The sequence below is a fragment of the Mustela putorius genome, unplaced genomic scaffold (assembly GCF_011764305.1).
Source record: "Mustela putorius furo isolate JIRA1106 unplaced genomic scaffold, ASM1176430v1.1 tig00000228_pilon_pilon_pilon, whole genome shotgun sequence".
In the NCBI taxonomy this organism is placed as follows: domain Eukaryota; kingdom Metazoa; phylum Chordata; class Mammalia; order Carnivora; family Mustelidae; genus Mustela; species Mustela putorius.
Window position 1 is genome coordinate 32862236 of NW_025421322.1, and position 22366 is coordinate 32884601.

At 52.2% G+C, this 22366-nt stretch overlaps 1 protein-coding gene across 1 annotated transcript in view; it reads left to right on the forward strand.

Moving 5' to 3' along the window:
• Positions 1 to 22366, forward strand: part of TG (thyroglobulin) — a 235859-nt gene that overhangs the window by 193540 nt on the left and 19953 nt on the right. Inside the window, exons 42-43 of the mRNA XM_013051778.2 lie at positions 7006 to 7170; positions 8213 to 8380. Of these exons, the coding sequence (XP_012907232.2) occupies positions 7006 to 7170; positions 8213 to 8380 (333 nt within the window). The remainder of the gene's footprint in view (positions 1 to 7005; positions 7171 to 8212; positions 8381 to 22366) is intronic.

Below are 22366 nucleotides of genomic sequence, written 5' to 3' on the forward strand. Positions count from 1 at the left end.
CAGGATAAGCACATTACTAGAGTTCTTTGACACACTTTCCTGAGTCTACCCCCAATTCCTTTTGGAATAAAGTGAGGAATATACAAAAGAATGATTAAATAAGTCTGATAGTTTCTTTTTAAGTAATACTGGCTCTTTCTACTTCATAGGATGGCTGTGGGTATTTAAGACAATGTAAGGGAAGGGTGCTTGGGTGGCTTGTTAGGTTAAGTGTCTGCCTTCAGCTCAGGTCATGATCCAGAAGTCCCAGGATGGAGTCCCGCTTTGAGCTCCCTGTTCAGCACGGAGTTCGCGTCTCCCTTTCTCCTCGCTCTGCTTGTGCTTTTCTGCTCTCTCTCTCTCACTCTCATTCTCATTCTCTTTCTTGCTCTTAACTAAATAAATAAAATATTTTTTTTAAAAGACAGTGTAAGCAAGAGCTCTACATAAAGCAGAATGTGGTCCAGTTAAAAAATTCATGCCAAAGCAACCCATTCCTGCCATGGGAGAAGCAGCCTGTCCCCCCTTTCACTGTCCTGGCCATCCCTGCTAAGATCCTATTTCTGAGTCACCAGCCACCAGCCTCTCATGAATGGGGTGGGAAATAAGGGTCTGTGATGTGTTTAGTTGTCACTGTTTTTCGTGGTAGGCAGTGCAGGCAAGGTGGAGACAGCAAGCTTCATAATCCCAGTCCTACAATGTTTAGTCCCAAGACCTTGCACAAATCACTTAGCCACTCCGGGGCTCAGTCTCCCCATCTGTGACGTGGGGATGCCAGTCCTTACAGGGCTGCTGTGGGGATCACATGAGAAAAAGTGCATGAAAGATCTGGCTCTCCAAAGGTACTTTACCAGTGTTGAGTTCTCTTCCACCTCCCTTGAAAAGTTTATATAATTTAGAGATGGCAAGAGGAAGCAGGGGGAGGTTGAGAGGTCCCGCAGGGCTCAGCAGGGAGGGAGCATCAACACAGGGAGGGAGCATCCGGATGTGAGGTCTTGCCCGCTGTTCATTTCCCTGAGCCACAGAGAAACCAGGCTCTGGTTTTGACTTCTGGCATCAGCCATGACTTATAAAGGACTACCCAGCTTTTTGACGCTGAAAAGTGATTTCCAAGGTTTAAAGAGTGGTAGTGTGGGTAGCTCAGTGGTTTAAGCCTCTGCCTTCAGCTCAGGTCATGATCTCAGGGTCCTGAGATCGAGTCCCGCATCGGGCTCTTTGCTCAGTGGGGAGCTTGCTTTCTCCTCTCTCTCTGCCTGCCTCTCTGCCTAGTTGTGATTTCTCTCTGTGTGTGTCAAATAAATAAATTTTAAAAAAATCTTTAAGATTGGTGGTGTGGAATTAGCCAGTGAAGTGCCAGCATGCAGTCATCTTCTGATTGTACTAATGGAACGAAGGGCAACAGAAGTGTAGAAGCCAATAGAACACTTTCTCTGTCCCAGTTCAGTACACAGTACATTTCACGAATGCCTTGCAACAAATCTGTGCGGCAGGCACTTTACAGCCGGGAGTCGGGTGCTGAGGCTTAAATGGGTGAAGAAATGTATACCCAGGCACATTTCTTTACAAAAGAAGGAGGTCATTCACCGAGCCTCATGCTCTTCTCAGCTGGGTTTCATACCAGGACCTGGTGTCAAGGCCCTTCCAGTCAAAAGAGCATGATAATATCGAGTGGGTGATGCTGGAAGGGCATGAGCAAGGACTAGGTTATAATTGTGGAGTGCCCATCCCAGCCTCTGCCATCAGAAGTGCGTCTTCGGGAGGCTTCAGAGCTCAGTCATTTCCAGAGCCTACGGAGGGCTAAACATGGCTTTCGGTGCCTGGGTGATGATCAGTGACATTGATGGAATGATCAGTGACATTCCTAAAATACTCTCTTTAACACCCTGTTCAAATGCCTTTCCTCACTCCCTATTGCTATCTTCTATGCTATGGGTTAACCTCTGAATTTCATCTCTTGCTAAGGCTGGATTCGAAGTCCTCTCAGCATTATTTCTCACTACCTCTCATGCAAATACAGCTTTTCACTCAGGAGAATAAATAGGCCCATCCGACTGTCTGTCCGTCCAACCATCCATCCATCATCCATTTGTCCGTCCATCCATTTGTCCGTCCATCCATCCATCCATCCGTCCGTCCATCCGTCCGTCCATCCGTCCGCTTGTCCAGCCAGCCAGCCAGTCAGCCATCATCCTTGCCCTTACTCACACAGTCACTTGCTCACTCACTCAAAACATGCCTTCCTGAGTTCCACGCCCTGTTCTGGGGATGCTGGGATACTCGGGCCCCAGTTCCTCTCCTCTCTAGCTCATGTGGTTATTCAGTCCCTTGAACCCATCTGCCGTCCCTCTGCATCCATCCCCAGGAAGGTCCATTTCAAGAAATTCTGGTGTGTATGGGCTTATCATATGTCTGTGTGTATCTGAGTATATCTGTGTATTTGTGTGTGTTTCTGCCCATGACTGAGTGTTTCAGAGTGTGTGTGTCTCCGTGTGTGGCAAGATTGTGAGTGTATCTTTCTGTCTGTGACTGTTTGTGTTCATATACATGCTTGGATGGAAGCAGGTCCTGGTTCTGAGGTGACTCTAGTGGCTGATGGGGGTCAAGTCTCCTTATGATGTTCAGAGACTCCAGGGAAAAAAAGCCGTGGTTAGCAATTGCGGTTTTGCCTCGCATTATTTTCGAAGTTAAACACACACACACATGCATACACACAAGCGAAAACGTTGCCCTTTAATAGTTTGGTTAGATTAGGATAAGCGTGGGCCCAGGGCCGGATGTGAGACTGCTGTGTGACCAGGCAGGCTGAAGACCCCGCTGTCCCCAGCCCTGCAGGGGTCCCATTAACCCCCACGGTGCTCACTGCAATCCCAATTCACTCTCCCCCGTACTCAGGACCGCCACTATCTTGCATGTGTTCTCATGAGGACCCTTGCACTACAGCACATCATTCCCATTCAAAGCGGAGTAGCCAAAGCCCCCAGATGTCCGCCACTCGCCCTGAGTCCCTTCCTGAGGGCGTAACGGGGCTGGTGCATGAAGCCGGTCCTTCTGCTGGCTTCAGACAGGGCTGACAGCCTAGCCTGCAGACTTGAGACAGGCCTGGGCTGTGGACGCAGTTCTGTCTCCAGACCCCCCCGCACTCCACGCACCCTGTGGCACACCCGCTCTGGCCCCTTCCTTTGCTCTCCAGACAAGTGCTTTAAAGGGAGGGCTGAGCCGGCCGTTGACTCGTCTAACCACCGATTTTCCACGAAGAAAGACATTTCTTTCAGTAAGACCGATTACAACAACCTACTTGAGGGAGAGGAAAGTTCTCTAAGCCATGGTGCAGTATCGCTGTAACCCACCCCTTTAACCACTTCCTCACTGTATCGGGAGCTCCGGCTTTTTATAGCTGCACACGGTGCTGAAAACATCAGCGGGTGCCTTCCCAAAGTTCACATCCCCACGGCCTACACGGCCAAAGCGGGGCCCAGCAGCCCCCAAATTGCAGGGCCTGCAATTTGCTGGCTCAATTTGCAGTTTAGAGCGTGGGGCTTTGACCTTGACTGTCTTGAGCATGTGCGTGTGTGTGTGTGTGTGTGTGTGTGTGTATGGTGTTCTCTTAAGACAAAGCAGACTCAGTGGTTCTCAAGAAAGCTGGACCCCTCATCACTGGAAAGAAGCCCCTGGATAAAATCCCTTGGCCCTGGGTGCTGTCCTCCACCCCGTTGAGTTCCTGGCTCAGGGCTGGCAGGGTGTTTTACTTCTCAGCTGCTCATTCTCACCGTGAGCTCAGGCGTTAGGACTGCGAGTGTTACAGGGGCTGAAGCGCAGAGCGGGCCACCAGCTGGAGCTCAGTGGGGCAGGAAACTTGCCTTGTGCATTTGGTAGCCAACCCCGCCGACAACAGGAGACTCTGAGCTTACCTAGATGGGCTGAGGACAGAAAACCGATGCAGACGACAGCTCGCTGTGTCGGATCTGCAAAGCCCACAGCCAGCCCCAGTCTGAGTGGCTCAGAGATGTGAGAAAGGGCTCCCAGGCCCCAGGATGACGCTGCTGCTACTCGGATCCACACCCCACGTGCTCTGCTCTCTCCGGCCTTGGGTTACAATGGGTCTCACCTTGGACTCTGGCCACAAGGTTCCTCCTCGGTCCTGATGACTAAGTTGAGATAAGACGGTAATAATACCACCACCTTTCATCGAGAACCAGCCCAGTGAATCCAGAAGGCTGGCCTGGTGGCTAAGGGCTTGGCCTTGGAGCTTAGCCACCCACGTTCGGACGCCCTTTGGCCTCCACCCAGTCCTGTAATCCTGAGTGAGCCGTTTGCCTCTCTGGGTTGTGAGCCCCTTTTCTATCAAATGGGATGATGATATCATCTGCCTCGTGGGATGGTCGCGAGGCAAAAAGCAGTAACTGTAAAATCTGCAGACACACGAGGAACCCTCTTCCGAGGTTCCCTCTTTTGATTCTTAGGCATTTCACCCGCGGGGGCAGCGTGGGGAGCTGGTAGCACTGTGTTCATGTGACTCGGGAGGGAAAGAGGCTGGGTCCTTTGTGAAGTCGCTATGTGGAGTCGGAAGCCAGGACGGGGGCTGTGTTCAACGACACGAGACTGCACTGAGCTGCTAAGATTTGGGCCCTCAGGGCTGAGGAGCCAAACTTGCAGCCAGAACCAGCTTCAGCTTCTGCCCTCTCCCTGCCCCACGCAATGCTCCCCTCGCTCTCAGCCTTCCAGGATAGCCTATTCTCATTGTGATGCCCATGCTTTGCCAGTGATCCTCAGTACTGACTCGGAAGTATAAGGAACCCTGGAACTTTCTGGAAGCAGTGCTATAATGTATTCCCTGACTTCAAGAAATCTGTCCAGCTGGAATCTCAAGAGGGTGGGTCTCCTCCCCTCTGGACATCTGTCTGTTGTCTGTTTTGCACAATGGGTAATAGCACCAGTGACTCAGGTAACCAGTATACGTGGGCACCTGCGTTTACAGCTTGCAGAGTGCTTTCCTCTGCTATTTTTCAATGATCCTCTCAAAGAGCCGGGGAGAGCAGCACCCTCTGATACACCTGTTGCTGTATTTCTGGTGTTTTTACCAGTTTCTGACATTTTAGCTCAGGGTAGAGTCTAGAATGGAAATGTGTTCTTTGTCAGCCAGATCAGCGCTCTCTTTACATTGGGGTAAGAGGGTTCATTCTAGCTCAAGAACACAGCACGTTGTTGGGGATATAAAAACACATAAAAACAAATGTGATATAATGTGGGGTTGAATGTAGCCAAGGTGGGCTGCTTGGACTGGGGTCCTGGCTCTGGTAGTTGCGTGCTGTGTGATGCTGGCCAAGGTCCTGGACCTTTCTCTGCCTTAATTTCCTCCTCTCTAAGAGAAAGGGGTAAATAACATTTACCTCTGAGAGCTGGGGAGAGGATTTAATGAGTTAATATGTGCAAAGTGTTTACAACTATACCAGAAACTTAGCAAATACTCAGTAAATGTTAACTGTCATTATTAGTTTTTCTTGTTGCCCGAGCTCCTAAGTCCTGGTCCCTATTAGATTATAAATGAGGATTTCCCTTTTTCCTTGGAGCCTCAGTTTGCTTATCTCCAAAATGGGGATGACAGCTGTACCTGCCTCCTATTACTGTTGCAGAAATTGCAGATGATAGAAAGTTCCTGCAAGGGTGAGTACCTGGCAGGTGTTGTAGGTGGGCAGACCCCTTCGTACAGAGTTTGCTCACAGAGCTAGAACCTCCTGCTCCTCACCCAGGGTCCTGGAGCACAACAAATTCTGGAGCCCAGCTGCCTGCATCCGTAGGCTGGATCAGACCCTGACAGCATTTGTGACTTTGGTCAAGTTACTGAGTTTTTCTTTAACTTTATTTTCATATTTGTGAAAATGGGGGCAATGACCCAGGCTAACTTCCCCAACCTTGGGGGCAATGGCCCAGGCTAACTTCCCCAACCTTGGTGAGGATGAGCAAGACGAAGTGGAGGAGGCTGTTGAGTTAACAGTCGCAGTCCTCGGGGCGCCTGGGTGGCTCAGTTGATAAGCGTCTACCTTTGGCTCAAGTCATAGTCTCAGGGCCCTGGGATCAAGCCCAGTGTCAAACTTCCTGCTCAGTAGGGATTCTGCTTCTCGCTCTCTCTACCCCCCGCCCTCTCCAGTGCTTATTCTCTCTCTCTCTCTCTCTCTCTGAAATCAATCAATCAATCTTAAAAACAAAAAAACAATCGAAGTCATCAATCGATGGTCCTTGCTGTGTATTATCAGTTTCAGTGGTGCCGGTAATTGTTCTGGTGCTGGTAGACCTACGGCCCTCCGCCTCCCTTGTCCCTGATGCTCTCGTGTGAAGCAGCGTCTGAGCTGGGGGTGCTCCACAGACAGAAGACCCTGCGGTTGTACCCTAGCCAAGGCGCTCAGCCTACCTCTTCCATCCTGGGCAGAAAACCAATCCCCCCAACAGTGCAGGCCTGGGGACGGGCTTCCTGGCATTGCTGCCACCTGCATTCCGAGACGGGAAAGCCTCCCAGCCAGCCAGGGTTTGACAGAGACTTGCATTGACTCTGCTGGAAAAATTTCCTTGCACAATGACGGTGTTTCCATCACCTTCTGGGTGGGTTTCTATTTGAAAGTCCAAGTCTGTTTTAACGGAGCCAGGAAACTTCTATTTAAGAAGACCTAAGAGATGAGAGTGGGGGTTGTGGGCACGGACAGTTCTGCTCCTTGTCCCTCTTCGACCACCATCAGCCCTTGGCCTCAATATACAAATTTAGTCAATGATCACTCTGTTGAGGGCCCACACTTCCTGGGTAAGGAAACTGGGGCCTAGAGAAGGCTTGTTCAAGGTCACATGCAGTGTTGATATGCTGTGGATGGTTCTGACCCCCTGAAGGCCTGTGGGCATCTCCTGAAAGGGTCCTGGGTTTTCTGAGTTTGGACGAATGATGCGGAGTCCTGATGTGGTCCCGAGGTCTCTGGGCTGAGCCAGGGGTATTGGGAAGGAGACCTTCTGGGCTGTTTGACCTGAGTCTGTGTTCTCTCCCAGGGTGGCTCCGTGTTCTCCCCAGCCGCTGTCATCAGCCCAGAGAGGGCTCAGCAGCAGGCAGCTGCTTTCGCAGAGGAGGTCAGCTGCCCCACCTCACCCATCCAAGAAATGGTGTCCTGTCTCCGCCAGAAGCCTGCCAGCGCCCTCAATGACGCCCAGACCAAGGTGGGCACTTGTGTGTGAGCCGGGGAGGGACATGCTCTGATCTTTTCCAAATGGAAAACCAGGCCTAGAAAGGAGACCTAACCCACCCCCTCGCCCCAATCCATGGCTGCAGAGTCAGGCATATGGCCAGTTGAAGCTGGAATGCACACTCCCTGACCCCCAGCCCCATGCATGGGCCTGGCATGTAACGGACCAAGCATGGGTACTCAAGGTGAATGGTACTCAAGGGTCTCTGAACATTGGATTTTAACTGTAGAATATAAATGTAAACTATAAGGTGGGCCTTATAGAGTAGGAGGATAAAATGAAGTGAGACGTGTCAAGGACTGTGCCAGGACTGTGGTGGCACTCTGGAAGGTCACAGCCACCCAGATTGAGCACAATGGTCATACCTGTAGTGGATTTTAGCTACCCCATGCTCTTAGACAGGACAGCTATGTGAGCCACGTGCTCTGTTTTCCACCTGAAAAGATCCTGCTCACAGCCCACGGTGGCTGGCTGTCCCTGACAGTGCTGAAGGGGACACTAGCTGGAGGAACTGTGATCATCAGAGCCAAGGGCTTGATGCCTTCGGCCATGGGCCTGGATTCACAGGCCTGGAGCCGGTGTGACCTTCAGCTCCCCCAAGTGTGGGCTACTGAGAGAGTGGCGAGAGCTGATGAATTTCTCTGCCGGATCCTGCCTTTGGCCACCACCCACCTGCTCCTCAGTCATGTCTGCTCCCGCTTGCTTATACACCTACGGGCTCAGGCTTACCCATTCCTCCCTGTGGATCCGTTGTCGCCTAGGTGGGGAAGCCCTGGGGACCACCCATTGCCCAGAGTGACACTTGCCTGCCAGTTTCTGGCCTGCCATCCTTGCTGCCTATGGTTCCTGTCATTTCACTCTGATTGCCCAGCACAGCCCCAGATGGATAATAGGCAATAGCGCTCATTACGGTTGAAACCTGATTAAGCGAAGCCGTGCAACTGATTCTTGCAGAACCATTTAAAAAGGAGGATAACATCCATACACATAACGACATCTCTTTGTCCCCATGTAGCTCCTGGCCGTGAGTGGCCCTTTCCACTACTGGGGTCCTGTGGTTGACGGCTGGTACCTCCGAGAGGCTCCAGCCAGAGCACTTCAGAGGACTCCAAGGGTGAAGATCGAGCTGCTGATTGGGAGTTCTCAGGATGACGGACTCATCAACAGAGCGAAAGCCGTGAAGGTAAGCAGCCAGCAGCTGCAGAGGTCCCCTGCTGGCCGGGCCCCAGTGGCTCAGGACCTCAAAGTCTGACCTTGGTCCAGAGCCCTTGACTGACCCGCTCATTTACAAAACTATCTCTAAAACACTAGTGAGTACAAAGGCTCTAGAAGGAGCTCAGGAGATGGTAATGGGGGGAGGTGTTTCAGACCTGAGACTCGTGCAAGGTTGTGAACAACACAGACACCTTCACCCCACATCCACAACTCTGCCTGTGTGTGAATCACCGAGGAAAGCGGCGTGCAGAGCCTTACCAAGGAGCTCTGTGAGCTTCGGGGTTCCAGGCAGTGGATGCCCCTGCCCCTTGAAGGATGCTTGTCTCACTGAGGGTGTGGCCGAGGTGGCACCCTCTTCCAGTCCTGGCCAGGACAGCCAGACCCCGTGCTGGGTTTCTTCCCCAGGAGAACTGGGCAGGGGTCATACCCCATAGCCGACAAAGGAGACTTCTCGTGGCTGCTCCGAGATACAGCAAAGTGGGAGAAAGTTGTAAGCACGCTCTCCTCTGGTCTGCTCCCTACCAGCCACCCGTCCTTGTCAGGCTGCTCTTAACAAATCCTTTTAAGTCGTCAGACCTGGGATGGTAGGTGCAGCGCGTGACCCGCAGGGAGCCGACACTCACACTCAGCTTGGGGCTCTGTCCAGCTCTATTGACTAGAAGGTAGCTTGGCTGGAATTAAAGAAATCATCCCCGCAGCCTCCCAGGATCCTGCATGGCCTTGCATTATCCTGTTCCCTCCCGTAACATGTCTCACTTCGGGGAATCTGTCTTACAGCAATAAACACTCCACTTTGACATGATATATCTCACAAGAGTATTTATCACAGCATGAATTATTGTGGCAAATGTTGGAAGCAACCCAAATGGGCATTAACAGATGAATGGCGAACAAGGTTGGGCTACACACAAACCATTAAATATTACGCAGATGGTGAAAGGGGCGAATGGATCCATCGCTACGGGCTCGAGGGATGCCTAGGACATGTTGCTAAATGGAAAACAAAAAACAAGAATGCAGAGGAGTTGTGAAATTAAGGGGGCATCCATATTTTCTTAAACAACCAGCCTGTATCCATCTGTAAATATGTAAATGTGCATAATTTTATGTTTCTTTGTGAAAGGGTTATAGTGTGGGAGTTTGTACAGCAAGCATTAACGTTGACTATCTCAGAAGGTGTAGCAGCATGAAAAAGGGTATTACTGATAGCACTCCTTAGGCATATATGCGTAAGTCATATATATATGCTCTTATGTTACCTGTAATGTACGCATGCATGTGTAGATACATAGAGAAAGTGGGGTGTGTGTGTGTGTGTGTGTTGGGGGGCTTGGTGTAGAGTAGAACACAGTCATTAGCTTCTGTCCAGCTGAGAAAGAATGTCTCCATCTGATCCATCTCTGTTTCCCTGCGGAGTGCCCACATACAACACAGCCCCAAGTGCAAGGGGCTGTCACTGAATTATTGAACCAGACTGACTCTCGGGGAGCACTGAAAAGACGCCCCTTCTTCACCATGAGCCCTGGGCCTCTCTTCTCTAAAGTAACGGGTCTTTGAATGGCGTTTGATCTAACCCTTCATAATTTAAGCCTAAATATATACATGTGTACTCCTGTGCTAAGATGCTGAATTGCTATGAAAGATTCATGAAAACAGAACAGATTTAAAGCACGAGAGAGAAATGAATGTTTAAAGATTTATGCTGCACCCTCCACACACTCCACGCTGGAGAAGAGGCCCTGCAGCGTGGCAGCAGAGGAAGGAACAGCCACTTACCCTGGACCCTTTCCCATATGCAACAGCTCATCTTACGTTGACTTGCAGGGATGTGGGGAACTTTGTGCGGAAGAGAATATAGGCTTGCAGCTCGGATTCTTTGGACTGTGTGCTAACAATTCATCCCAGCCTCTCCGACTTTAGAGAGAGGAAGGGCTACTTTTCTACTCCCAGGAGGCTGGGGATCATCCTGGGCAGGTGGGAGCAGCTAGTTTCCATACCCCTCCATCTGCAGCTCTGGGACAGTGGCGGGGGAGGGGCTCTTGCCCACGGATTTGGGGCTGTGCTGGCCCCAGTCTGTAGCATCTGATTATGCCAGCCCATTGTAAGGGGGTTGCATGGCCATGCGGCCGCCTGGGTCTTCCCTATTCCTCTCCTGCAGCGTGTTTGGGAGTCTCTCAGCTCTGTCTTGAATCTCTGAGCCCCCCAGCCAGGAGTCTGGATCCAGAGAACTGGGATCCCTCCTCAGCAATGTATTTTCATTGCTTTCATTGACTTTCCTGCCGAGGCTTTCAAATAGAGGTTTCCTCAGTGCACTTTCGAGGAAAGATGGCGGAGTTGCTCGCTACCCACACCAGGGCACGGCTGGGAACATGTGCCCTCAGGTCTGGCACCAGCATAGGGAAGGTGCCAGGAGGACAGGGTGGAGCGAGGGCCGGCCCTGTCCCACGGTTGTTATCCAAACCCCGGTCCTGGGGCAGAGGCCCCCAGGTCCTCTTTACTCCTGGTCAGAGCCTTCATCTCTTGCTTCCCTTCTCCGCTCATTCTCTTCTGAACTTGTGCTAGTCCAGCCACTGTGTGGCTTTGTGAGCCTGCGTCCCGCCAAGAACTCATCTGGGTGCTGCTCGGGGGGAACTGAGAGGGGACAGGGAGTAGTGGCGGCTGAATTTGAAGCCAGAGCCAGAACTCCAGTGCCATTACGTGCTGATGTCTCCTGAACAGATCCCTGTTCAGGGCTTTATACTTCCAGCCTGGCTTTGCCTTGGAACTCTAGATTGGTTTGACCCAGTCTATTTGCCCTCTTCACTGAGACGTCTCATAGCTTCCTGCTCTTAACATCCGGAAGGGACTGCTGGTTCTCCTGTGCCCCGGCCCAACCAGTGTGTTCTGCTGAGTTCTTCTCAGTAAACAGAGTCCTGCTTCTGCAAGGAGGGCTGCAGCGAATGGTCATCGTGACTCTGCTCGCCTCCACCCTACCAGCACTGCGTCAGCAAAACTGGCTGGCTCCATCTTCTAAGTGCCCCCAGGATCCATCCAGCCTCACCACCTCTTCTGCCGTCACCCTGAGCCATGCTGTCCTCTTTCTCCAGGATCATCCCCCAACTAGCTCCCTACACCCCCCGTCATCTGCGAGACCACCATGGACAGAGCCATCCCTCTACCTTGTGTCAGATCCTGTCACTCCCTACTCAAAGCCCGGTGGCCTCAGCTTCTGCAGAGGGGAAGCCGTAGTCCTGACAATGACCATTACTTGATTGGCTTCTGTTTGCCCTCTGACCCCACCGCCTGCTATCCCCCTCCCCCACTAAGTGTGGTTAATCCCAACTGATCACTTTGGTGTTCCTCAAATATGCTGAGCATGTTCCCATCTTAGCATCTTGGCATGTGCTGTTCCCTCTTCTAGAATGTTCTCCAGGTAACTCACTGTCTCATGTCTTCAGGTCTGCTTCTTCAGGGTACTTGCTTGACCCTCCAGATATAGAGGGAGACATATTCCCAGTGTTCTCTCTTCCCCTCACCCTGCTCCCCGTCCTTAGCGCTTATGCCCCTGACATACTATACATTTATTTGTCTGTTGTGCTTCTTCCCCAAATAGAATGTGAGGCCCATGAGCTCTGTTTTATCAGTTTTGCTTTCTGCTTTATCTCTGGTGCTAGAAAAGTGTCCAGTCTACAGTAAGGGCTCAATGACTCCTCATTAGATTGAAAGAATGAAATTAGGGGAACCTGAATATGTGTCAGAATCTAACCTAGGAATCTTCAAGGAAATAATTCATCCCAAACAACCCTATGATCTGTGACCTATGATCTATTCAGCTGGGAAAGCAGTTCAGAGACAGAGCAGAATTCAAATCCAGATCTAACTCCTGGATCCAAGTCCATGGCATCGTCTTTTGGCTGTGGCCCTCTGGGAAGAGCCAGGTCCTTCCTCCAGGAGCTCCCCACCCACCCACGAGTCTTGAGGTACTCTTGGGGTCACAAACACAGCTAAAACGAGGGCTGCTTTGTGTGAAAGGCCTCACAATCCCACCTCCATTCTCCCTCAACAATGACTCTGGGAAGGAGATGCCCATGAACTCGTATTTACCACCATTTTATGAAAGAAAAAGGCTTCTGGAGGTTTCACGATTATCCCAAGGTCATACAACTAGTCACTTGCAAAGCCAAGCCTCCACTGCAGATCCTTTGGCTCCAAATGGGAAGCTTTGCTCCCAGCCCCATGTGTGCTAAACCCTAGAACAGGTGGGGCAAATGCACCAGGGCCACCCTGTCCCCTCCCAGATACAATTGTGGCCCAGAGGTGTCCTCAGAATCCTGGCCAACACAGGACCACAACACTGTCATGTCAACACATAAGCGGGAGCCCGGCTACCAGCTGCCCCTCCACACACAGTATTAAACACCCTGCTCTTGTGTCCCCCTAGGGTGCTTTGCCTTCCCTCAGCCTGCTCACAACCCTCCTTCAGACTTGGGTTTGTGAGTTTCTCCATTTTCCCCAGAAGGTTTGGTGTACCTAGATCCAGCTACCATTAGTTGAAGGGAGCCCCAGGATGGCACAGCCCCGATGGCCTCAATCCCAGCCATTCCTTCTCCTGAGTTCTTCCACGTCCGCCTAGCTCCTCCTGGCCATTTGTGCGGGGAAGCAGGACCTCACAGAAAACCACCGCAGGCTAGAGCAGGTGTCACCCACGTTTTCCCAACACCAAGACCACTGTGTTTAGTCATGCAACACTCACTGAGGCCACTTACTATGTGCCAGAGACCAACCTGGGTGTTTGGGTACAAGTACACATTCAATCCCTGCCCTCAAGAAGCTCACAGTCAGGCAAGGAGAAGAGAAACGAGCAGAAGTAAATAACTAAAATACAGTTTGACAAACACTAGATGGAAAGACAGACATGTTAGTGTGGGGCCTCAAGAGGCACTTGGGGTGGGTGAGGGGCTGAAACCGCAGTGGCCTCACCAGCAGGAGGGTCACAGGGATGAAAGAACTAACCAGGACCCCATCCTCCAAGCAAGCGAGAGCATCTGGGTTCCCCACAACCAGAGCCTTAATTTCTTTATCTGTAAAATTGGGAAATTACTAGTCCATATCCTCCTTAAGATGTTGGGTGAAATCATATATGAGGCCGTGTCTGGCAGATAGTACGTGCTCAATAAATACTAGTTTTTCACCTAGGTCTTTTAGGTATTACTAGAATTAGTGTCCAAAATGATTGTCCCTGATCCAGGGACTTCTCCAGGGAAAGCAGGAATACAAAGGATGTACAACCACTGAATCACCTCGCCTGACCTGAGCCAGTTTTCCAAATTGTGGCAGACGCATACACATGCTTTTTCCGTATGCCAGCTCTGCCTTCATGCCATCCAGAGCCCAACCCACCAACACACACCATCCGGCTTCCCGGGGGAAGTCACAGGAGCAGTAGGCATTGCTACCCCCCTCCAAGGGAGCCCCTGGACCCACCCATGACTTCAACAGAGACCCCCCGAATCCCACAGACCAAGGAGGGTGGGCAGGCAGGGCTTCTAGCCAGTCCCTGTGAAGACCCTCAGCCACCTTCCACCCCAGGCCGGCGTGGGTCCACACACACAGTCCTAATGACACCAGCAAAGTTAACAACATACCCGTGGAGCATCACGGCCGCCTGAGATGCCTGGAAAGCCTCTGCTCTCGGAGAATGATCTTATTTCCTGAAGTAGCAGCTTTCTGTTGAAATTCATCAGTCGCTGTGGTAGGGATTTTTTTTTTCCCCTCTTTTCTCCTCTCTCTCCTCTCTCGCTCTTTCTAACTGGTGAAACTGACAGTCTGCCTACATTAACCGGGCATTAATTTGCATGATCAAAAGCAGATTTGTTCCAAGATGCACTGTTCTGCCTTCCCCTCCAAGCACAAGGATCTCCAAGGAAGGCGAGAAAAAAATCAGAAACAGCGCCACCACTGTGCCCCGAGCTTGGGCAGGAGCTGGCCCCGTCCAGGAGCAGGTGGAGTGGGGGCCCTTCGGGGAGCGGGGAGGGGAAGGCAGCCCGTCTGAGGGTTGGAAGCAGCACCTGGCAGCCTGAGGCTCTGGCACCAGCCCCAGCACAGGAAAATCAAGCCTTTGGTGACAGATGATAGCAGAGGAGCCTGCAGGAGTCCCGGCGAGCACACACCATTTCCCCGAAAAGAGGCACTTGGGCGGGTGGGTGTTAGGGTCTGGACCCGTGCCGGGCATGACGGGGCCCCGTGGAGAGCCCACAACCTGGAATCAGAAAAACGGATCTCAAATCCCAGCTTCAGTCAATTCAGGCAAGTTGCTTACCCAGTCTGAGCTGCAGTTTTTTTATCCTTCGGTGGGCGCAGAGAGACCAGCCCTGCTTGTCTCCTGCTGTGGGATCAGGAGGCTTCTAGGCAAAGGAGACAGGTCCCAACACCAGGGAGCCCCGTCGGGTCCCTGGCTCCGGGCCACCCTGCAACACTGCTAGCCCCCCCACCCTAGCGCTGCGGCTCCCGGACTCACACAGGGTGTCTCGCCTACATGTGCTGTGGCCCCACCAGGTGGGGTTATCATGCTCCATTCAGAGAAAGTCAGAGATTGGTGGGGCTGACTTACCGCACCCCCCGCATAGTAAAAATATTTTATGACTGCACGGGTAAAGATGAATGGGAGGCAAGCTGGAGTCATTCTTACCAATTCACTATGATGACATTTATTTTTCTTCAGGTCATAAAAGAAATTGAAACACATTTTTTTTGAGGGCCCTAAAGTTATGGGAGGCCCGTAACTGGGCCTGCTGTGTGGGATGGAGAAGTTCGCCCCGTGACATCTGTGATAAATGGAAGAGGCAGGAGCGGTCCATGCATTGGTTTGTGCACAGGCCCAACCTGTACTTACTGAGGGGCTCTTCTCTAGGCTGTAGGGGGAAGGTCGGAACCCCAACAGATATGGCTCCTGGCTTGTGGAGTTCACGTTCCAGTGAGAGGACACGGACCGTGATGTATGAGCAAGTACATTAAGAATTTCAAATCTTGAGGGGTGCCAGGGTTGCTCAGTTGGTTAAGTGTCTGACTCTTTGTTTCGGCTCAGGTCATGATCTCAAAGCTCTGGGATCGAGCTCCACATCAGGCTCTGTGCTCAGTGCAGAGTCAGCTTGAGATTCTTTCCGTCTGCTCCTCCCCCACACTCTGTCCCACCTTAACATGCACAAGCACTCTCTCTTTAAAATAAATCTCTTAAAAAAATTTCAGATCTTGAAAAGTGCTGGAGAGAATGGAAACATGAATCCAAGGCACCTTGGCAGGGAGGACTGAGACCTGAATGATGAGGCAGGGCCAGTTCTGGGAAGATCTGGGTGACGAGCTAGTGCAAAGGCCCTGTGGCAGGGCTTGTCTGGGGGACATAGAAAGCCAGAAGGCTAGGAAACACTGTGGGTAATGGAGGAGGTGGAGCAGAGGAAGTGGGATGCACTGGACGTGACCCATTAGATGAGGTCTCAGCAGCATTAGGAGAATGATTCTGTTCTACATGTAGGGCACAGTCACTAGAATGTTTTACTCTAGAAAGTGATTATCTTGATTTATCTTTTTTAAAAAGAGCATTCTGGGGGTGTCTGGGTGGCTCAGTGGGTTAAAGCCTCTGCCGTCAGCTCAGGTCATTGTCTCAGGGTCCTGGGATCGAGCCCCACATCGGGCTCTCTGCTCAGCGGGGAGCCTGCTTCCTCCTCTCTCCCTGCCTGCCTCTCTGACTACTTGTGATCTCTGCCTATCAAATAAATAAATAAAATATTAAAAAAAAAAAAAGAAAGAAAAAAAGAGCATTCTGGCAACATGGAGTTGACTATGGAGAGGTAACAAAGGAAGCAGAGACCAGATTGCCCTGTATTGGAAGGTCCAAGGAGTAAGCTAATGAGTTAAATAAGAATTGAAGGCATGGTAATGGCAAGAAATGACTGGATTTGGGATAAACCTTGGATTGGCAGTTGGGTACTCATGGTGAGAATTTAGGAGAAAGGTCAGAGCTGTAGGTACAGATCTGGGAAAAAAAAAAAAAAAAAGGAAAATCTGATGTCACAAAAGCCAAGAAAAGAGTATTTCTGAAGGGAAGCAGAGGTCAAACGTCTGAAGTCATTGAGGGTGGAGTGAGCCGAGGGCAGAGGTGGGGCTGCAGGCCTGATGGGACATGGGTGACGATGAGGGCCCCCTCAGTAGAGTGAAAGGGAGGGAAGACTGATGAGGTGCGGAGCCTGGGGAGTGTGGAAATGGCCACGGTGCTTCCGGAACCCTCTGCGCCATCAGTGACATCAGATGCAAACCCTCAAGCAGTTTGCGAGGGGGCAGATTACTCCCCGATGAGTCGCCCCTCGGACTTTAGCAGCTGTGTTCCACGGCAAGAGCCGTGTCGTGTTCATTTTGGATTCCCAGTTGCTGGCCCCGGGGGCCTTTAATTTACGTTCATTCAGTGAGCAAATGAGTATTTCTGTCCACCTCAGAGCTCTAGAGACTTCTGGGAGCTTTCATTAATTCATGCATCTCTCCATACAGGTATGTAAGAATCAGGTGAACTCTGGAAGGATGCCTCTTTTTTCCCTTTGGGGATTCTACTCTGGGTCTCTTCTTCTCAAACCTCTGATGTCATAACCATTCTGTGTAACTTTAAGAGTAACCAATGAACAAAAATTACTCAGGGACCTTCTGTGTACACTTCTCCCCAAATGCCCACCTGCCAGAGGTGGTATCCGTGTTTCTGCCCCAGGATGGGATAGAAGCCGACGAAAGCACGAGCAAGGATAGGGCAGGAAGAGTCGATAGGATGGTGGTTAAGATGTGCTGGGGGGGAACTCTCGGGACTGGGGTGCACTAGCATGCTGGGGAAGGTGGAAGTAGGAGGGGTCAGCAAGTGTCTCTTTTAATCAGATGACCGGCTCCTGGCTTAGTAATTGGGGATAGGAAAACAGCCAAGGAAGGTTCTTGACCTGGGGAAGAGCACATGTAGACGACGAAGTTAAATTGTACTCACGTTGAGTTCGAGGGACATGAGGGGTGCCCAGGAGCCGGCAGAGGTTTGGATGTGTGGGACCGAGATTGAGGCTGAATGGAGATTTAGAATTCAACAACCTACCAGCCATTATGAACACCAAGGGGAGAGACGGTACCACCTCTCCGCATGTCTGGAAGGAAGGGCAAGAGAAGGGGGCAGGAATGGCATTTGAAGAGAGAAGACGGCAGGCAGATTCCATAAATGAGCCTGAAGCAGAGTTGGTTAGGGAAAAGGAGACGAGAGGGTCGTCGAGCTGAGTGGGGGAAGAGAGCCAGGACGGGACGGGGGGGACAGCGCCGCCGCTGCCCGGGGTGGGTCAAGGGGTAACATCAGCGACCTTGGAGAGGGTGCGTGGGTGGGGAGAGGGCAGGAGCCAGTTGGCTGCGTGGGCACGCTTCCTGAGTGTGCAGCCCAGAGCCGGCAACGCCAAGGTGGGGCAGACAGACACCCGGTGGTCTGGCAGACAGACCCCGCCCGGGTGGGTGGGGACACCCGTCGGCATTTAGCTCTCGGTGGGGGCGGACTCACGGAGAGCTGCACACCACGGCTCCTACAAGAGAGGATTTGCCTGGTGATGCCAACGAAGAAGTGCAGAGGGTCCCAGAGCTCTGGGCAGGGGGGCCTCAGCCTCAGGGGAAAGAAGGGGGTCCCTCAGTCCAAAAAGAAGGAGGGAATTCGGGAAAGGCTCCAGATGGGCATTTCTCTAAGAATAAGAGGGCCAGCCGTGTGGGTGTGGGGGGAGCTCTGAGGATCGCCTTGGGGTTTGAAGCCTCATCATGGGATTGCAGTGGTAGAAGGAACCAGTAGGCAGCAGTGGCTAGTGGCTTCTTCCTGGGGCCCCAGAACAGGTGGCACCAACTCAAGGACACCTGGCAGATGGCTGTTCTGCTTCTCCCCCACATGGACCCCCATCTCCGGCAGGCGACACCCGCAGACCACAATGGAGGACCCTTCACCTGGCCCCTCCTGAGGCACAGCAGCGTGGGGCCATGTCAGCTGCTCATCTCTGCATCCCCTCTGCCCCACCTCTGGCTCCTCTGTCCTGCACTGGCCACACTGGCCTCCTCCCTTACTCACCCGCCTGTCCTCACCCCAACTCTCACCTCCCCGCGTCTTGGCTCAACTGTCCTCCACGGCCTGCCCTGATGATCCCCTCTACGTTTTCAACCCTCACGGACCAGCACCCCCAGTCCCCTTCCCTGCCCTGCCGGCCTTGTCTGTGTCACATCCTTATCACCACCAAACTTATCACCACCAAACGTTCTGTGTTACAAAATTTGCCGTGTATCCATGTCGGGCTCTCCAGCTCTACCGGAAGTCCCCAAAGGGCAGAGAATTGAACTTGTATCGTTCCCTTGTATTGTTCCCTGAAGCATCCCAAACGCCACCACTTGGTCCTGGCAAATGTGGGCACTCGATAGACGTCGGTTGCATGAAATCGTGAGTGGAAGGTAAAGACCCTCCAGCTAAGCACTTTCCATCATGTCTGTCAACCCTGCACTGAACATAAGGGCATTTATTTTCAATAATTTGCTGGCTAGAGGAGAGAGAGAAGGAATATGGATTGTCACCCGTGTGCGGCAGCCCCTCAGTAACCGTGAGTTCACTTGACTCCAACGTCAAGCCCAGGCACAGAGAGGAATATTTCCTGAGCAAATTTATGGACGGCTGTGAGTCTTCCGAGGTCACACACCGGAGCCAGGTTCGAACCTGCATCTCTCAAACACAGACCCAGTGCTCCGTGCACCAGGCGATGAGGCATCCAGACCGTGGCCTCAAGAGTTTCCTATGTGCTCGAACTGTTCGGTAGGACCTATTAATGGCGGTCCCTTAAACACACACACACAAAGAGGACTGTGGGTTCCTGATGGCCCTTAACACAGCCCAGCCTGTAGCGAGCCCGCTTCCTCGGCGGATTGTGCCTGTAATTACAGCTTGTGGAAGTCGGTGCTTGGCGTCATGTGACGGCCCCATCCCTCCTGCTGACTCTCTAATTAAACTCGCAACAGCATCTGTGCTTTGGTCCTGGCCAAGAATGAAGAGATGTGGCTCTTGCTGGGCCCCCTTTGCATTCCCATGTGCTCCCCGCGGCTGGGGACCACACGCCAGCCATCTCCAGAATGTCCACCAGCCAGCGAGGCCGCGCCCTGGCTGCTCTCGCTGGGCTCAGATCCCTGGGAAATGTGAAAGCAGCCAGAGTCTCGCGGGAGACAAAACCTGGCCTTCCCTCCGGCTCCCTAGCTGGGCAACTGCTTACAGCTATGGTGGAGGAATTTCTAGCCACGCCTGGGCTCAGGGCCCTGCCACTCTTAAAAACCACCTCACTGGGATTCCTGGGTGGCTCAGTGGGTTAAAGCCTCTGCATTTGGCTCAAGTCGTGATCTCAGGGTCCTGGGATAGAGCCCTGCATCAGGCTCTCTGCTCAGCAGGGAACCGGCTTCCCCACCCCCTCCTGCCTGCTTCTCTGCCTACTTGTGATCTCTGTCTGTCAAATAAATAAATAATATCTTAGGGGGGAAAAAACAAAAACCAAAAAACAAAACAAACAAACAAAAAAAACCCCCACCTCATTGTGAAAATAGTTTCTAAGGAACTTGTGTAGGGGCTCTACCCTTTAGGTAGGGCCATTCATTTTGCCGCAGGTATAGGGAAGAGGAGTTCCCAGGGTTTGGACCCACAACTGATGGGAACAGCATTGATGAGGCCTTAAGACAGGGGCTTCCCTGACCCCTCTGGCCTGGGCACAATATTGCGTCTACAAACATTGGGCAACGGTAACACACGGGCTGAGAAATTGGTAGTAGTCATGTCATCTCGCCTCATGACAGTTTTATGAAGAGGGTAATATTCGTGTGCCCATTTTACAGAGGAGGAAACGAAGGCCCAGGGAGACTCAGTAACTTGCCCAAGGTCTCACAGCTAATAAAGGGCAAAGCTAGCATCCAAGCCCAGGTCCCTCCAGCTCTGGGATCTGAGCCCGAGAGGTTTGGCTCTGGGGTCCCCTTGCAAGGACCGTATCCTGTCTCTGGAGTCCAGTGTCTCCACCAATCATCTGCCTGGCACGTTTGCTGAGCACCAGCTGTGACTAGGTGCCTAGCCCCGTACTGTACCCCATGTGCCCCTTTTGCCGCATGGTCCTTCTGGAGCTGTAGACAAGCAGACACCAACAGCATCTGGGGACGGAGCATTTGGGGATGGAGCATGGCATCGCGAGTGTGTGCTGGCCTCCCCTGCCCTGGCCTGGTAGTCCTCACCTCTATTGCCCATGTGCCCAGAACTGTGCTCAGCTCTTTCGATGTATGCGGCCTTGGAATTTGGCACTGATTCAATCCAGTTTCCTAATCCACATGTGATTTTGATACTTCAGTAAAACAGGCATGGTCAATGTTTGGCAATAATTGGAGATACGTGTACGATTTCTCATACTTCTGTTATAAAATATTCTGAACCCTCAGAAAAGGACAGCAAATAATATAATGCAGTTTTTCCCCTGAACTACTAGTAGGTTGTGAAGTCAGCCAATGCATTCTGAACAGCTCAGACTCGAACAGGAACTCGCATAGAAACACTCGGCTCTGGCAGACATGGGAAGAGCCATGAGCATGAATGTCCTTCCCGAACATTGTTCCAGGCCTCTGTGGGCGCGTGCCTGGGTTCTGAGCTGTAAACTGTCTTTCTGACTGTAGATCACGGTCATCAGTACTTGGTGGTCATCGATAGAATGACGGCTATTGTATTCACTCTTCGTTTTTAGCAGATACTAGTATTTTGCCATAGTTGCTTCAGATCTTTTTCCAAGAAACACAGGTTACAGATAGAATTTAAGTGATCCTCCGCTCCCCTTAGCCTCTCCTGAGCCCACGCACACGGCTGGACTAAATACTTTATCAACTGGTCTGGCCTCTCCTACGTGAGCCCACCCGCGTCGGCTGAAAGAATGTCTCAGGCAGGAGAGGTTGCTTCCTGATCATACCCACACCTCGAATTCTAATCGCACGTCCTGTGTGTTTGGAAAGGTTTAGAAAAACAATTTAAACAGGCCAGGATGTCTTGATGAGCATGTCATGCTGTTGGCATAAGAGCCTAGAAATAGGTGAACACCCGTGATAGGACCGAGCAAGGGCCCTGGGGCCTGGGCCTCACACTTGAGAGCTGCATGTCTTACTCTCTGCTGCCCCTTGTCTTCAGAAATGAGGAAACTGAGTCCTGGGGGAGGCAGATGGTCCCCCAAGAGTGCCCCAGTGCAGAGAACAGGAATGTTGGGACAAGGAAGGAGAAAAGAACGGACGGAGGGAGGAGGGAAAAAGAGGGGAAGGAGGGAGGGAGAGAGAGAGAGGGACAGCAAGCAAGCGAGCTAGCGCCATGTGGACCCGCGTCCCCGGAGGACCCAAAGCATTCCCTAACCACTCCAGGAAAACTAGCCCCGCCCTCCTTCTGTGGGCCTGCTCTTCCTAGCGCGCGGGGATCCTGGGGAAACTGCTTCCTTCCCACCTCTGCCCTCCAAAACCCGAGGCCTCGTGAGAGCAGGGAGCTGCACCAGCCTGTGCCCAGCTCCTTCCCCAGCCCGGCTCGCAGCCGGCCCTGGTGGCCCATCACGGAGAACATGCGCAGGAAGCAATCACCTGGCGACGGCTCGCGTCGCTGGAGGAAACTGGAGTTCGCTCTCCCGAGGAAACCAGATGTCTGGCCGGCTGAGAAGCTAAGGGATCAAGCACGGGGTGACCCGCACCAGCCGGCCGGAACGGCCTGTGTTTACTGACCACTTACTGAGTACCGGCCACCACTTCAAGTACTCGGCGTGTGTTAGCCCTTTTGGTCCTCACTGTGAGCCCACGTGGAGTCATCTGTTTTCAGGCAGGGAGAGGCAGGCGCGGAGAGCCCCGCCACCTGTTAAAGGTCACACAGCTAGGACAGGTGGAGCGGGGATTCGAACCCGGGTAG